Below are 15,868 nucleotides of genomic sequence, written 5' to 3'. Positions count from 1 at the left end.
ATCTGCACCCGGGAGTCCTGGACATTTTAGGAGGAGCAGTTGTAGCAGCCCAGGGGCCAAGAATTGGGCTGGAAGATTGGGTGGTGTGAAGGGGGAGGGAGACGGGAGGGAGAGTAGGGGATGGAAACTCAGAGAGAGTTAAGGAGGCGGGGGAGATGGCGGGGTGTGAGTGAATGTGTGTGAGTGTGTGATGTTTTCCCTGGGAGACAGTTAAGAGTGGTGGGAGGCTGAGGACGGTTTTAATACAGGCTGTGTTGTTATTTTGGTACAGCAAGGCCAGCAGATGAGGAGAGGACCACCGTCACAAAGGCAGTTTGTTACTATGGAGGCCAGGTCAGGGGGGAGTCGGGGGCACAGGGGACACCCCACAGCATGGGGGTGGCTACACGGGGAAGCACCTAGGTTGGTCACGAGGGGAAGTGTGGGCAGGAGCCTTTATCTGCAGGAAGACAAGGGCGGGCAGGGTAAGCAGGTCTGGGACTGGCTAGTCTGAATCATTTCAGCCGGTCCCGGGGACCTAGGGACTGTGCCTCTTGTCTGATGCCAGGCCCTGGAGTGCTAGGACTGGTGGACAGTGGAATGTCAGGGCCCAAAGGAACCTGAGAGCCAGTGAGGAAGGCATGGGGTGTGGGCTCTGGATTGGATGGTTTGCATATGAAAGGTATTCCAGCAGGTGAGCTGTTTACAGTCTTTGGAAGTTGACTAGCCCTGGGTGTGGCTGTCTCTCCAGGGTCAGCAAGGCCCCAGAAGTCAAAGCGTCAGAAAAACAGAAAATAAAAGTTAAACTACAAGAATGGGCAGCACTGTGTGGTGCCCATGACACTTGACCAGCCTCCTACAAGAGCTGGTGAGCATCGATCCATGCACACAAGGGAAAAACTAGGGGAGAGAGGCCCAGTGACATGGCCATAGTCAGCCAAGGAAGCAGAATCCCACCTCCTTTCCTCTGGCCATCAGCCTTCTAATTTCCAGTGCCCACCCCTGTTCTGCCCCACAAAGGCTGCCACACAAAGTGTGCTAGGGCTTGAGATAATTCGTGACGTTTTTCTTAACGTGGTTATACCATAGGACGGAGAGTGTGCATTTTCCGAGCCCAAGCATTCATAAATGGTACACGTCCTGGGATATCTTGTCAGTGAACATATTACAAATTTTAAATGAAGCACATATTGACAGCTGTGGTACGAAGTAAATGGTTCTTGGACCCGTTAAATTGAATCACTTTGAGAAGGGGGGGACTTTGTGGCTTTAAACATCAATATTCTGGCTGTAGATAAAACGGAAGCATCTGCCCAGAAGGTAAGAACCTCAAAGGACTCATGACTCAGAACACGGAAGTAGTTCATTAAGTTATGGTGTACAGTATTAGTTATCTAGGTCGTTATAACTGAGCTTTAAAATATTAAATATGTATGATTGGGATGAGCAAGTGGCTAAATTGATTTTGAAATCTTCTTCGCATGTTTTTAATGAAGATTGGTTGATATACATTGCTGGCTCACTTTAAAAATTTCAAAGAATTCATGAAATTGGTTAAGTTCGTTTGCCAATTATTGTCTTAACAGCTTCAAGTAATTTTTTTTCTCTGTGATGGTTCCTTTCACCAACCTTATTTTGGCTTACTCTTCAGAAAAACACTAAAATTTTCAAGTTACTGCAAAGCAATAATTTTGTTTTATGATTTGAAACAAGAATGTTAAAATTTCTCCTTTGGGGATTAAGGGATTTTATAACAGCCGTACCCAGAAATGGGCACAAATATGCCTTCTGTGTGTGTTAGCCTGTGAATGCCATGGCCAAGGCTCCCTTTCTGCTGCCTGCCATCCTGAGACTGGACTCTGTGACTGCAAACCACACGTGACCGGACAGCAGTGTAACCAGTGCCTGGTAAGACGCCTCCTGGTCATTACATACAATTAACGTGTGTGTCAGTGTTAATGTCTATAAATGATGCCTTAACTGCTTCAAATGAAATGGAATCCCGACCACCAGAAAGAGCAGGTTCCTGCAACATGGCTGGTGAGTGCTATGCGGCCCTACCTGGAGAGTATGTATTCGGTTTACAGAGACCAGTGGAATGATGTCAGGAACACTTTAGGAATCTATGACACATGCAGTTGTTGATTTGGGAAATGTTCTAGTAGATACTAGCCACTTACTAAAATGTATTTTGTCTTCCGTGGCTCTGCCCCTGTGAAACAGCACGGCTACTACGGGTTGGACACGGGGCTCGGGTGCCTGCCCTGTAACTGCAGTGCATCGGGCTCCCTGTCGGACGACTGCACGGAGGAAGGCCAGTGTCGCTGTGTCCCAGGTGTAGCTGGAGAGAGGTGTGACAGGTGTGCCCGCGGCTTCCATGCCTACCAGGACGGTGGCTGTACACGTAAGCTCCTGAACTCAGTGTTTGAGACTTCATTGTAATTCCCAGACTTTTCTTTGAGCTCTCCTTTGACTTCTGTCTAATTCTGTTAAGTTCCTATACATTCTTTTTTCTGAACGTGTAGGATTTCATACCTTTTTTCTATTTCCTGATCCCTATTCTGGGTAAGTCCACAAGCCTTGGTCAGGCTGTCCTAACTGTGTGAGCTTAGACTAATTACTTAACTTTACTTGGCTTTGGTCTCCTCATCTGTAAAATGGAGAAGTCGATTATTCTCTCCATCCAGGAGTTACCGTCAAGGTTGTGCTTAAAGTCCGTAGCATGGCGATTGGCAAACAAGTGCTCGGTAAGTGTTAACTCTCTGTTCTCCCCACCTGTGGAGGCCTTTCCCGGTCTTCTCTCTGTTTCTCCCACTGTGCCCTATTCTCTCTCATCCAGGAGCAACTCTCCACAAGGAGGAGCATTCACCTCCCGTGAGACACGGCGGGGTGTTGGGGATCACAAGTTTTCTTTCAGGAACTAGAAGAGTGATTGAGATTATTTAACACAAGGGAAATAACTTGCAGCATCATCTCTGACCCCTTCGGTTGACCCGACGGTCCTGATCTGTAACAACACCCTGTGTCTCTGTTGTAGCCTGTGACTGCGCTCACACTCAGAACACCTGTGACCCGGAGTCAGGGGAGTGTGTCTGCCCGCCTCATACTCGGGGTGCGGCGTGCGAGGGGTGTGCAGACGGACACTGGGGCCATGACCCGGAGCTCGGATGCCAGGTGTGCACTATCACCTGCACATTTTCTCAACTGAGAATTACTTTGCTGTGTCGGGTTTCATTCTTCTTTTATCTATTCGCTTGATTTTAACCTGTTGAGTAGCTTGATGGTTTCTATTCAGAACTCAGTACCGATTGTAGGAGTCAAAGTGGAAGAAGCAGTATCCTTAAAATACAGTATTCGAAATTTTCTTCAAGAGTCTAGCTGTGGAATTGATGGTTAGAAGATCAAAAATTTATTTTGGTGCCCTTTAAATATATTCTGCAATATATGCTATCTTCCAGGAGAAAGACATAAATCACTTTATTGGGGGTGGGGGAGGTATGTCCGATCTTCAGCGGTTCTGTATTTCTGTGTTACTTTTGTCAGTTAAACTTAGACTTTGCATTTTGGAAACAGAGGGAGTGTTACTGGACTTCTAAAATAATTTTGCTGGACTGCTTTGTCTTATTAAGTAGATTGAATTTCAGGCCACGGTTGTGGCCCAGCTGCATGTGTCACAAAGGTTCACTAACGTCCAGCAGCGTAAGTCCTGGCCTCTTGATGGCTTGTGGCAAAGTGAGTCCATATGGCAATAGTGAGAGCGATCCATTTGTTTGTGTAATCTCCCCACGTTTAGTGTTTTCCTGTAATCCCCGTATGTGTACATTATGAAAATATAAAAGCTGCCTTTTTATTTATTCAGTATTTTTCTTGCAGGCCTGCAACTGCAGTAGCACGGGGTCAGCCAGTCATCACTGTGATGTGCTCACTGGCCATTGCCAATGTAAGCCTGCATTTGGTGGACAGACCTGCCATCAGTGCTCCCTGGGGTACAGAGACTTTCCGGACTGTGTGGCCTGTGACTGCGACCTGAGAGGGACACTGGCCGACACCTGTGACCCGGAGCAGGGTCTCTGCAGCTGTGCCCCGGAGACCGGAACCTGCTCTTGCAAGGTACTAGCGCCCGGTTCCACTTCCTCCCTCCCTCCCACTCGCCATTCTGACTTCGGGGCTTTAACTATTTCAATAATCACTTGGGTTTTAGACGCTTCTCATAATGAGTTTGCACCACCTTCTGGGTCTGGGTTTAAATTCTGTGTATGCTCTTCTATAATGATGGATGATTCTTTAGAAGGAATTTGTACTGTTAATTACAAGTGTCAGATGATGGGACTGATTTGAAAAACACGCTGAGTTTTCTATCATGTGTTTCAGTTGGCTAAGTAGCCTATCTGTCTTGAATATACAGGTAAAATAGATAACACAGGGCTTCAGGAAGATTTGTGATTCTATACCTGGTAAGTAATTATTCTCTTGTGCGTGCTGGCCAGACTGGAGGACATTTGTGTTTATTATTTTCCCAGGAGGTTAGATTTCAACATCATACTTAACTCCGTGTATTTCCTTTCGTTTTCCCGTTGTGCTTTGTTATTAGAAGGTCCTTGGCCATCTTCTCTGTTCCTTTCCCAGGGTCTGAGAGATGGAATCCTGGTTGATTAGCGGTGGGGGAGGAGGAAGGGGAAACTCATGTGGCTGTGGGGTAACGGGAACATCAGTGGACGTGTGCTTGGTTCACCACATCTGTGGTAGCAGTTCTCACCACGGATGGTCAGCACAGGAGGACCTGCCCTAATAATTATCTGGCCCGTGGCTCTCCACCTGACTGGTCACTTGGGACCTCCAAGAGGATCCGGGCCCGCCCCTGGAGACTCACCAGGGAATCTGCATTTTCCAAAAGCTTCCAAGACGATTCTTATGACCAGCTGAGTTGGGGAATCACTGAGTCTGAGAGAACTAATTCTCAGAGAGGTTAAGGAACCAGCCTAAGGAGCAGCTAGTTAGCCATATTTGTTCATCCAAAGTTTTTTGTGTGTTTTTTTCCCATTTCTGGTTGTTCATAAACTGTGTCTCTTTTTTTCAGGTAAAAATGAGTCTGTCACTTTGTTCCCTTTAGGAAAATGTCATTGGCCCTCAATGCAGTGAGTGTCGAGCTGGCACCTTTGCTCTGGACGAGGCGGACCCTCGGGGGTGCACCCCATGCTTTTGCTTTGGGCTGTCACAGCTCTGCTCCGAGGCCGAGGGCTACGTGAGAATGCCGGTGGGTTACACACGCAGATAAATGTTCTGTTTGCAAGCCTCTACCCTTGGGAGTTGGGTGAGGGTGGGAAAGGCAGCCAAGTACTTACATTAAATTTTGCCCTTACTGCATCAGAAATTCTAGGAAGCTGATATGGGTTAGTCCAGAGTCAGAGGTCTGCTTCTGCTGTCCGGGAAGTAAATGGAGCAGGAACCAGGGCGTCAGTGTCGTTCTGTGCTAATCTGCCTGCAGCTTTAGTTGGAGTGAAGAGAAAACTCTCAGCAGTCTCCTTCATGTAATTGGACCTGGCCCAGTATAGGAAGAGTTTGACCCTAAATGCAGTGGTTTAAAGGCATTTTCAGTTCATTTTAATCCAGGTGTTTAAATTGAAAAGAAAAGTCTTTCTTATTCCTGTTTTAATAATGAAGCTGTCTCGTCTGAAACAGTGGAAGAATCTGACGGTCAAAGGTGCGGCGTTAATTCACATTCTAAAGTGGCTTTGTCCTCCCCTCCGTGACTAGGTAATGCTGGGCTCAGATCAGCCTCTTCTGCGTGTGGTTTCTCAGAGTAACCTCAAGGGTACGACTGAGGGGGTGTATTACCAGGCCCCTGATGTCCTCCTGGATGCCGTGACCGTCAGGCGGCATGTCCACACAGAGCCGTTTTACTGGCGGCTGCCCGGGCAATTTCAGGGAGACCAGGTGAGACGTGCACCCAGCCTCCAGCCATCCACATTTTCTGGGTGCACTTTGAAATCACAGTGGCCTGGGTTGGCCTATTGCTCACTGGAGTAGTTGTTAATTTCCTCTTCTAAGTGGGGATGGAAAAGTTTAACACTTGTAAAAATCCCCCAGATGAATGGCTCTTTAAATTCATCAATTTTGAAAGTCTTTTAAAGTTCAAAACATGTTCTTTTTCTTCTTAAAGCAGTCATTCGACAAACATTTATTGTTTTTACTAATAGAGGCTCAATGCAAACTTGGGTGCTATGGCCCGAGAGGGTCTTCTCAAGAAATGGGCACTCATTTTGGGGCGGGGGGGGACAGAGACTTGAAGGCATCATATGCATCTTTGCTTATATAAATATAGTCTGTATGTGAATTCAGCCTGATTTTTAAAACTTGAAAATATGTGCTCTGATGGCTATACATAATTTTCAATTCAAAGGAGTTTGAAAGTAATTAGAATGACTGTTTTGTTACTTTGGAGCTTACCTTTGTTAGTATCATCAAGAGGAAACATTGGGAGGTGATGGCTGTGGCTGTGGCTTTGGTGATGGTGGTCCCATGGGTGTATACTTATCCCCAAACCCATCAACCTGTACACAATACATAAGTACAGCTTTTTACAGCCCATCACACCTTCATGATGCGGTTTTTAAAACTTTTGGAGGATCGCTTACTTAGGAACGATAGCCTAGGTCAATTTTACGATCCATAATTAAGTAGAATTAGAAGGAAACTCATATCAGACAACGTATTCCACCCACGTGATGTATTTTTAAGACACAAGATTTCTTTCAAATGGCAGCAGGCTTATGATAAAATAGTTCTAAACCAGTGCTATGCCAGAGAAGTAAACAACACTGTACTCTTCGACAGCTCATGGCCTACGGCAGCAAACTGCGGTACAGCGTGGCCTTCTATTCTTCCAGTGGGATCGGCACCTCCAACCTGGAGCCTCAGGTGCTCATCAAAGGAGGCCGGACCAGAAAGCAAGTCATCTATGTGGACGCGCCCGCCCCCAAGAATGGACTGAGACAAGAGCAGGAAGTGGGGATGAAAGAGGTGACCTAGCACTCTTTTAACGCAGGCCCCTCAGGCTGGGAACTCTGCTCTGCATGCAATGAAATCATGAAGCTGCTGTAATAAGAGAGTGAAGAAGAAGGCTGTGGGTCAAAATTCCAGTGGGTTTAGCAGAACTTCTACAGAGATTCAAATTTCACATTCTCAAGAAATGTATATTAGGCTTATGTTAATTTAGTGCAAATTGCACCTTAAATCCTTTATCGTGGTACACGAGTGTCAACCTGTTTGGATATGATGATCTGGAGTCTTTGCCCTTGAATTTGGAAAGTGTGGATTCCTTCCTCCAGCGGATGTTTACTGACTGACTGCGTGGCTAGCGCTGCCAGAGGTGATGTGAGGCCATTGATAAATGAGATGGTGCGGCTGCCACCCCTGGGAGGTGACACGAGAGCTTCCTCACTTAAACTCAGTGTCACTTAGAACTGGGCTCACTGCTGGAGAAATTTCTAAAGGAATTAAGTTCATATGCCTCTGAGGATCTGTACCCTGAATTTAACTGAATGTGCTTCTCATCCACAGAATTTTTGGAAGTACTTTAACTCTGTTTCTGAAGAACCTGTCACACGCTCAGATTTTATGTCTGTTCTTAGCAACATTGAGTACATCCTCATCAAAGCATCTTATGGCCAAGGATTACAGCAAAGCAGGTACTTGGAAACTTCTAGACGTTTCCAAATATTTTCCTTATTTGAAAGCAAACTGAAGGGGTTTGATTCACTTTACCCCCTTTACCTCCTATCTTTAATATCATATATATTTCTGTCCCTCACCCAAACCTTATTAAATGTTAATATTATTATGAAATATGTGAAAAGTGACATAGATTATCCATCTCCTGTATTAATGTGGATATAACATGTAAGTACATAACGGTGATATCTTCTATGTAAACAACAAAGCAGTTCTGCTATTTTCTGCCCTTAAACTGCAGTGCCCATTTCTTTGTCACAAGGCATCAAGAATGCTCTTCCCTGCTCATGTAGTACTACTCCCATAAAGAAAGCCACCTAGGTTATAGCCAGGCGAGTACTTAAGATTCTTTCAGGTGTGCTTTCTCTAACATTATATTGAAGTTCTAAACTTTTGGCTGTGGACCTTCCTGTATAATGACTCGTGTGCTTTTAGTGTGTTTTTACCCGTTTCCTTTACAGCTGTGAGTAGGAACTACTCTCAAACTGGCAGGAAAGCTCTGGTTTCATATATGTGCCAACATTATTCAGTAATGTGCTGTTTCAAGAAAGTGTCTTTTTAAATATTAGTGTCTCCTCTCACGTTTCTTAACCCAACGGTTTCACAGAATCTCAAATATTTCTATGGAGGTTGGCAGAAAGGCTGAAGAGTCGCACTCCAAGAGGGAGGTGGCATCCCTTTTAGAGAAGTGTCTCTGTCCTCCTGGCACAGCTGGATTCTCATGTCAGGTAGGGAGACTGTGGTTAAAATCCGTTTCCTGGTTTGGGGTTGAAATATACTTGTTACAGCAGCTCCGAGTGATGAAGGGAACTGTGTGTCTCTATTACGTCTTTTTTGTCTTTTAAAAATTACTTGTGATAGAATAGGCATAAACATAAACTTCACCATCTTGACCATTTCTAAGGTGTGTACAGCTCAATAGTCTTAAGTACACTCACACTGCTGTACAACCAATCTTCAGAATTCTTCATCTGGTGAAACTGAAACTCTGTACCCAGTAAACCCTAAACCCCCTAGGCCCTCCCCCAGTCTCACCCTTCTGCTTTCTATCTCTATGAATCTACTACTGTAGGTCCCTCATGTAAGTGGAATCATGCAGTATTTGTCTTTTTGTGACTGGCTTATTTCACTTAGCATGATGCCCTAAAGATGGATCCATGTTGTAGCATGTGTCAGAATTTGCTTCCTTCTTTTTTTTCTTTTTTTTTTTAAATTTATTTATTTATTTTTGGCTGCATTGGGTCTTTGTTGCTGTGCGGGCTTTCTCTAGCTGTGGCGAGTGGGGGCTACTCTTCGTTGCGGTGCGCGGGCTTCTCATTGCGGTGGCTTCTCTTGTTGTGGAGCACAGGCTCTAGGCACACGGGCTTCAGTAGTTGTGGCACACGGCTCTAGAGCTCAGCCTCAGTAGCTGTGGCGCACGGGCTTAGTTGCTCCATGGCATGTGGGATCTTCCCGGACCAGGGCTCAAACCCCATGTCCCCTGCATCAGCAGGTGGATTCTTAACCACTGCGCCACCAGGGAAGTTCCTTGCTTCCTTAAAGCTGAATAATAGTCCATTGGATGGATGGATCACATTGTGTTTATCCATCCATTCATCAGTGGACACATGGGTTGCTGTCACCTTTGGCTATTGTGAATAATGCTGCTGCAAACATGGGTGTACCAGTATCTCTCCAAGATCCTGCTTTCAGTTCTTGGGGTTTATACCCAGAAGTAGAATTGCTGGATCATGCGGTAACTCTGTTTTTAACTTTTTGATGAACCACCATACTGCTCCACAGTGCCACACCTTTCTAATTCCCACCAGCAAAGCACAAGGCTTCCAGTTTATCTGTACCCTTGCCAACATGTTATCTTCTGGGGGTTTTTTGTTTGGGGTTTTTTTTTTTTTTTTGATACTAGCCATCCTAATGCGTGTGAGCTGGTATTTGATTTGCATGTCCATGATGATTAGTGTTAATGAGCATCTTTTCATGTGCTTGTTTAGTCATTTGTGTTTCTTTTTTGGAGAGGTGTGTATTGAAGTCCTTTGCACATTTGTTAATCAGGTTTCTTGTTCATTTCCTTTGCTTTTGCATTCCCTCAGGACTGCGCACCTGGTTACCACAGAGGGAAGCTTCCAGAAGGTGATGGCAGGAGACCGCGCCCTCTGCTGGCTCCCTGTGTGCCTTGCAATTGCAACAAACACAGTGACACCTGTGACCCTGAAACGGGGAAATGTCTGGTACGCTGGTTTGTTTGGGTACTTGCCTGACGCTTAGAATTAGAGCAGGCCCTGAGCATCTACATTTCCAGTTCGAGGTCATACAAGCTTCTTGATTTAGAGAGAGTTTAAATTTAGCTAAATGTAAGATATACATATATTTCCTTTAGAAAGGTCTAGCTGAGTGGTCTGATAATGTTGGTAGAAATTCTCTTATAAATTTTACTTCCTTGAATCTGTTTATGGACATCAATTTGGGAATTAGTCAAGTGTCTCTTGTTTTTTTTTTTTTTTTTTTTTTTTTTTTTTTTTTTGCGGTACGCGGGCCTCTCACTGCTGTGGCCTCTCCCATTGCGGAGCACAGGCTCCGGAAGCGCAGGCTCAGCGGCTATGGCTCACGGGCCCAGCCGCTCCACAGCATGTGGGATCTTCCCGGACCGGGACACGAACCCGCGTCCCCTGCATCGGCAGGTGGACTCCCAACCACTGCGCCACCAGGGAAGCCCGTCTCTTGTCTTTATTTGCAGTACTGGTGGTTGTAGTCAAAGTACGTGAGAACTTTCTGTCATAGAATTTGAAGGATCACCTGGAGGTTTCAAAACGAGTTAATGTCAAAGTTGAAAATGTGTTTCTCTGTGTAAAGTGATGCCCTTTCCTTGCGTTTGTTAAAAACTGCATGTTGTCCTAGAGGTCTTAGTGTGCATTTGTTTCCTGGCCACCTACCCCTAGGCCGTCAGGGACACAAGGAGAGTTCTGACCACTGCAAAGGACCAAGTGACCCAGACAGAATCTTGTGTTCCTGAGGACAAACTGTTGCATCCAGGATTTTCCTTAAGCCGACGAGACCTTATTGATAACATAGAATAACCTGATATTCTTTCCCTACTCGTGAAACCTCATTTTTTCTGATAACTCATGTGGGAACATTGGTTCCTTGTCTAAATTGTGCCAAGACTAACCTGCTTCAGGTAAAATAACTCACTGAAGGAAAATGAGCTCCCCACCAAGAAAAACACACCAAAGCCTTAGAGATCTTGGCTGTGGCCCAAACACAGGAACCAGGGTTCCCACACCAGATCCATCTTCTCCTGTTTGGAAACGTCTTTCATATGTGGAATTTAAAGGCAATCTCCACTGGGAAAACTGTTAAACCATAGCAGTGCCCAGGTGAATTTAGAAGCGGAAGCACTGCATGGTTCTCCTCAGTTAAAAAGATGTATGTTCACCTTGGCTGACTTCATTATATATCTGGAATTAAAGAATTATTCCAGTCATTCAAGGTAAAATGAACTTAATGAAGATGCAGATAGCTGCAACACTGTTAAAAAAATCTATTCATTCTAATTAGCTCACGCTCCGGGCAGAAGTAAAGTCCTAATACAGAAAATGAGAAAATCTCATTTAAGAATTTAAGGAGAACTGATTTCAGGCAACTTCAGGTGAGATGTAATTAGCTAAGAAGGTCCCTTGGCCAATCACGGGGACAAAAGTCACACGGATAGGTTGAGAAGTTAATTGGTTCTTTGATGCTGCATCTTTCCTTGGTACAGCTAAGCACCTTGACAAGATTAGGTACTCCTAGGGCATGAAATGATGCCCCTACCTTTCCTGACCTGCCAGCACAAAGTTCGCAGGTCAGCAGCTGACCTGTCAATTTATAGTCAGGAAAGAGCACAGCCCACTTAACCCACCGTCGATTTCTTGAATCATCTATCCGTTCACTGCTGCCCTCTCAACCCTCCAGTGTGATCACTGAACCCCAACTATGCACAGATCAGTGTGCTTCACATCGCTGTTTGGGTCCCTATACATTTTAGACCCATATTTTAAGGCTCTGAAAGCTGGCCGCGCTGGGTATATTTTCTATAAGAAGAATGTATCAGTAATTTCTAGGTTGTGTCGGATGAACGCAATCTTATAATGAACGAAGGCCACAGAGCTGCCAATGTGTCCAGGATTTTAAAAATACGAAGAAAAACGCTCACCCTTCCTTGAGAATAAAAAAAAGTCAACTGATATGAAACGTGGTAGTGCTGGGCTATTGCCAGATGAGAATGAGTTCTAACAGTTTCCCATTGTTTTCCTCTTCTTTTGAAACATGGGGCCCCAGAACTGCAGCCACAACACCGCCGGAGACCACTGCGATGTGTGTGCTCCCGGCTACTACGGGAAGGTGACGGGCTCAGCCAGCGACTGCTCTCTCTGCACCTGTCCTCACGGCCTCCCTGCCAGGTGAGCCTTGCAGGTGCGCTGGCACGCCCGCACCACCCACTGCTGAAGGCGGGCTGCTTCCACTCTCAGCTTCATTTTCCACGGTCTCCGCGTGATCTGTCTTAATGAATACTCTGTGTTTGTCGAGAGAGGCTAATTTTAAGAAAAAGTGTTCCTTCTTCCAGCATTTGAGGAGAATCTTTTCAAAAGCAAAGTATCTGTGTGTTAGTTTTGAGTGTTAGAATGGAACCCATTAAAGAAAGGACTTTCAGGTTTTGTTTTTTTGAAGACTAATTTTAGCCTCCAACCTGTGGAACCAGTGTGCCTAGAGATGAATTGTTATTAATTTTATGAATAATGATACGAAGAATTCAGTTCCTGTTCAGTGCAAGGGAATGGGGTTAGAATTTATACGTGCTGATGTCTGATGAAGTGAAGAATGCTTCATGGTGAGAAAACTGGGGCCAGGTTCTACCTCGCACTCATGATGCCTGTATAGAGTTATCTGAACACATAAAAGAAGCAAGAGACTTTAGGCGGGAATTGGAATATCCGTGGGTCCTCTTTGGTTGCAACAAAAACTGTCATTCATAAATAACATTTCATTATTGCTTAGAATATTTGACAAGGCATTGACCATGTGTAGATCAAATACCAACTTCTGGTATACTAAAATGAAGTTTTCCTTTTAATATTTGTTCTAATCTTCTGTCTTTTATTGTCTCCAAGTAAGTGTTGCTTGACAGCGAATACCTAATGAGAGGCACTGTGTAAACTTCTCCTGTAAACTATCAAGCATCCTAAAATTTATTGCTACTGCTATTTTTTGTATAAAACCTGTATATAAAGTTTGAATCATCAATTTCACTCATGTAATCTAAGCTATATGAATACTTGCATATGTGTATAAAGATGGGCATTGCTTGTACTCACAAGAAATTGGAGGAGGGCACTAAAATATCTACCTACACGGGACTGACTAAATACCTAGAGTGCATTGTGGTACGTACCTAGAGTGAAATATTGTACCAACACTGAGAAAAGAATAAGGCATTATCTGTATGTACAGAATTGGAGGAATGGCCAATGGAATTATGAAACTGAACATGCGGTGTGATGCCATTTTGGAAAACACTCATATCCGTATATATGTCCATGTCCACAGCTCCATAGCTGTACATGCCCAGAGAAATGTCTGGACGGGTGTCTTACACTTCTACTTTGCACAGTTCTATACTGTTTGTGTATTTTACTTCTTCAGTTACAGAAAGTCCACACCATCCCCACAGCACACCCCCTACACACACACACACACACACACACACACACACACACACACTAATAGTACACTGTTAGGAAGAGACGGTGGGAGTGTGAACGTTCCGTGTGTGCTGTGCGTCTGAGAGGCCCCGAAAGACGTGCTTTGTTTTCTACATATTTTGTGTTTTCACTGAAGTCTGTCCCTTTAGTGTTTAAGGAGGGAAAAAAGTCAGAAGTGAAGCAGGGCTCATAGCAACCCTGTAACTCATGCTGGGAACTTCTCTTACTAGCCAGATACCCCAGCTGTTTTTTTAGTGGTTTGCAGGTACCCAGCTGAGCCTCTAGTTGGTGATTTAAAATGTGGAGGCAGAGGCTATTGAGAAAAAGGAACACGCCAGAAGCTGAAGTCCCCAAGTGAGGGGTCAGAATCTGAGTGGATCATCCAGTTTTTGGTGCTCTGTCCTTTTGCTGCTGTAGCCCATCGCCCGACTCCCCACCTTTACGTCCAGTTACCCTGAGATCCCGCCCTCACTCTGCTTCTTTCCCCTGCTTTTCCCTCTTGCCTTTCACTGCAGTCAGGTGTATCCCCAGCGCTGGTCCAGCTCCCTTCTCCCTGCTGTTCCACACATTTGCTCACGTGCAGCTCTCTCCAGCCACCTTTTCATCTAATAAGTCAGATAATTCACGTGCATCTCAGAACAAGCCCCTTTTTAGCTGGGAAGCTTTCTTGTTTGGTGACTAATTAGTTGTCTTCTGTAAATCGGGCTGCATCCCCTCAGCACTAACATGGTTGTCACTGGACAGGCATCTGTGAGTATCTTCTAGATACAAGAGATGCAACCGCTTGTATCGATTACATGTTTATTTTCCTTTTTTTTGCCCAAAAGAGTATAAGCTCTAAAAAACTTGTCCAATTGTCCTGTGTAATCAGTTGTTTTTTAGGACAGTATCATGTACCCTAAGAGTAATGAATAAGTACCCTAAGAAAGATTTGAAGTTGTGTATCTGAAAATTCAAAAAAAATTCTTTTCTTCCAGTTTTAGTCCCACTTGTGTCTTGGAAGGTGATCACGATTTCCGCTGTGATGCCTGTTTTCCGGGCTACGAAGGACAATATTGTGAAAGGTATGTCACCTGCCCCTTTTATACACATAGGACATGTTTATGAAAGTGATCGGGAGCCCTTATCAATTTGGATGTGCGCGATTGATAATGCAAAACGAAACCCCCTGGGCATCAAAATAGGTAAATGCACTTCCTTGTGACCATCTCATCCTCCTTTCAGGAAATAAAATGCAGAATAAGGTGAGTGGCCTGTGTTCTCTGCACTTCATGTGGCAGAAGTGATTACTGTCCTTGGGAAGCTGCTCTGTGTATTTACTCACTGGTGTTGACCCTCCTGTCTGTCCTGCGTGTCTCCTTCTGTAGGTGCTCTTCGGGCTACCGTGGGAACCCTCAGATGCCGGGCGGCACCTGCCAGAGGTGTGACTGCAGCCCGCATGGCTCTGTCCACAGTGACTGTGACCGCGGGTCCGGGCAGTGCGTCTGCAGGCCGGGGGCCACGGGGCTCCGCTGTGAGGACTGTGAACCAAGGCACATTCTAGTGGAGAGCGACTGTGTGTGTGGGTATCACTCCTCTCAAGGATGAAAGGTGGTTTCTCCTCTCAGATGGTTTCCTGGTACGGCGCCCAGTGGCGTTGGCAGGATAGAGAAAGTCCTACTTTATTTTAACTAATCATAGATTCCTTTGCATCTGCTGAACTGAACTTTGTGAAGTGCGTTTGGAGCCAAGGAGAAGGTTCTAGGATAACAGCATTTATCTCTCCATCACTGTCAGCAGCACAGCAATGCCAGCTTCATGGTTCAGCTGGTTAATGTCCCCTCTAGTGGAGCCAAGGGTCAGTCAGAGCAGAGAAGACACCTCTGGCTGCTCATTTGTGTCACCAGATTTCACGTGTGGCCTCAGCTCTTGGCTGTTGTGGAATTTTTTTCCGCCAGTTCTGATTTATTTGAATAGCAAGTACATGAGGTAGTGACCTTGGGATGTCTCCTCAGTGGTTCGCGGGGAAGGTAGGGAAGAAGCAAGGTCAGGATCATGGCAGTCCAGAGCTCTTTTGCTTTTCTTTGTGTGTTTGTCATTAGCAAGACACATCTGTTACTTTCTCCACTCCCCTTCGTTTGTACTTGCTGAAGGTGTCTGCAAACTATCTGAGGAAATCACAGACCAGGCCCTGACAGGATTTGCACTTGGAATTCGTGGCCGTTGGTCCAAGTCAAAGATGGGCAAACGTGCTGTAAAGGTTGGAGCAGCGTTTCTGTGTGGCCCTGGGGAGTCACTAATGTGACCTGCGTCTGGGCGTCGTCATCTGAGAACAGGGGCTTGGGACCTGCTTACTTCCCGAGGCACAGTTGGTGTGAGGATGAGATGGGATGAGTCCTCGGAAGCACTGTAGATGTTGTTATTACAGGATGCCATGCGCACAC

At 45.3% G+C, this 15,868-nt stretch overlaps 1 protein-coding gene across 1 annotated transcript in view; it reads left to right on the top strand.

Moving 5' to 3' along the window:
• LAMA1 (laminin subunit alpha 1) overlaps nucleotides 1-15,868 on the top strand; it is a 148,937-nt gene that overhangs the window by 78,894 nt on the left and 54,175 nt on the right. The window contains exons 21-33 of the mRNA XM_065889473.1: nucleotides 1,781-1,887; nucleotides 2,203-2,383; nucleotides 3,017-3,153; nucleotides 3,853-4,089; nucleotides 5,090-5,233; nucleotides 5,734-5,913; nucleotides 6,814-6,999; nucleotides 7,540-7,667; nucleotides 8,318-8,438; nucleotides 9,798-9,935; nucleotides 12,025-12,146; nucleotides 14,423-14,509; nucleotides 14,813-15,006. Of these exons, the coding sequence (XP_065745545.1) occupies nucleotides 1,781-1,887; nucleotides 2,203-2,383; nucleotides 3,017-3,153; nucleotides 3,853-4,089; nucleotides 5,090-5,233; nucleotides 5,734-5,913; nucleotides 6,814-6,999; nucleotides 7,540-7,667; nucleotides 8,318-8,438; nucleotides 9,798-9,935; nucleotides 12,025-12,146; nucleotides 14,423-14,509; nucleotides 14,813-15,006 (1,962 nt within the window). The remainder of the gene's footprint in view (nucleotides 1-1,780; nucleotides 1,888-2,202; nucleotides 2,384-3,016; nucleotides 3,154-3,852; nucleotides 4,090-5,089; nucleotides 5,234-5,733; nucleotides 5,914-6,813; nucleotides 7,000-7,539; nucleotides 7,668-8,317; nucleotides 8,439-9,797; nucleotides 9,936-12,024; nucleotides 12,147-14,422; nucleotides 14,510-14,812; nucleotides 15,007-15,868) is intronic.

This window comes from Phocoena phocoena, chromosome 13, assembly GCF_963924675.1.
Source record: "Phocoena phocoena chromosome 13, mPhoPho1.1, whole genome shotgun sequence".
Lineage (NCBI taxonomy): Eukaryota > Metazoa > Chordata > Mammalia > Artiodactyla > Phocoenidae > Phocoena > Phocoena phocoena.
This window is presented reverse-complemented; position numbering and strand designations above follow the sequence as displayed.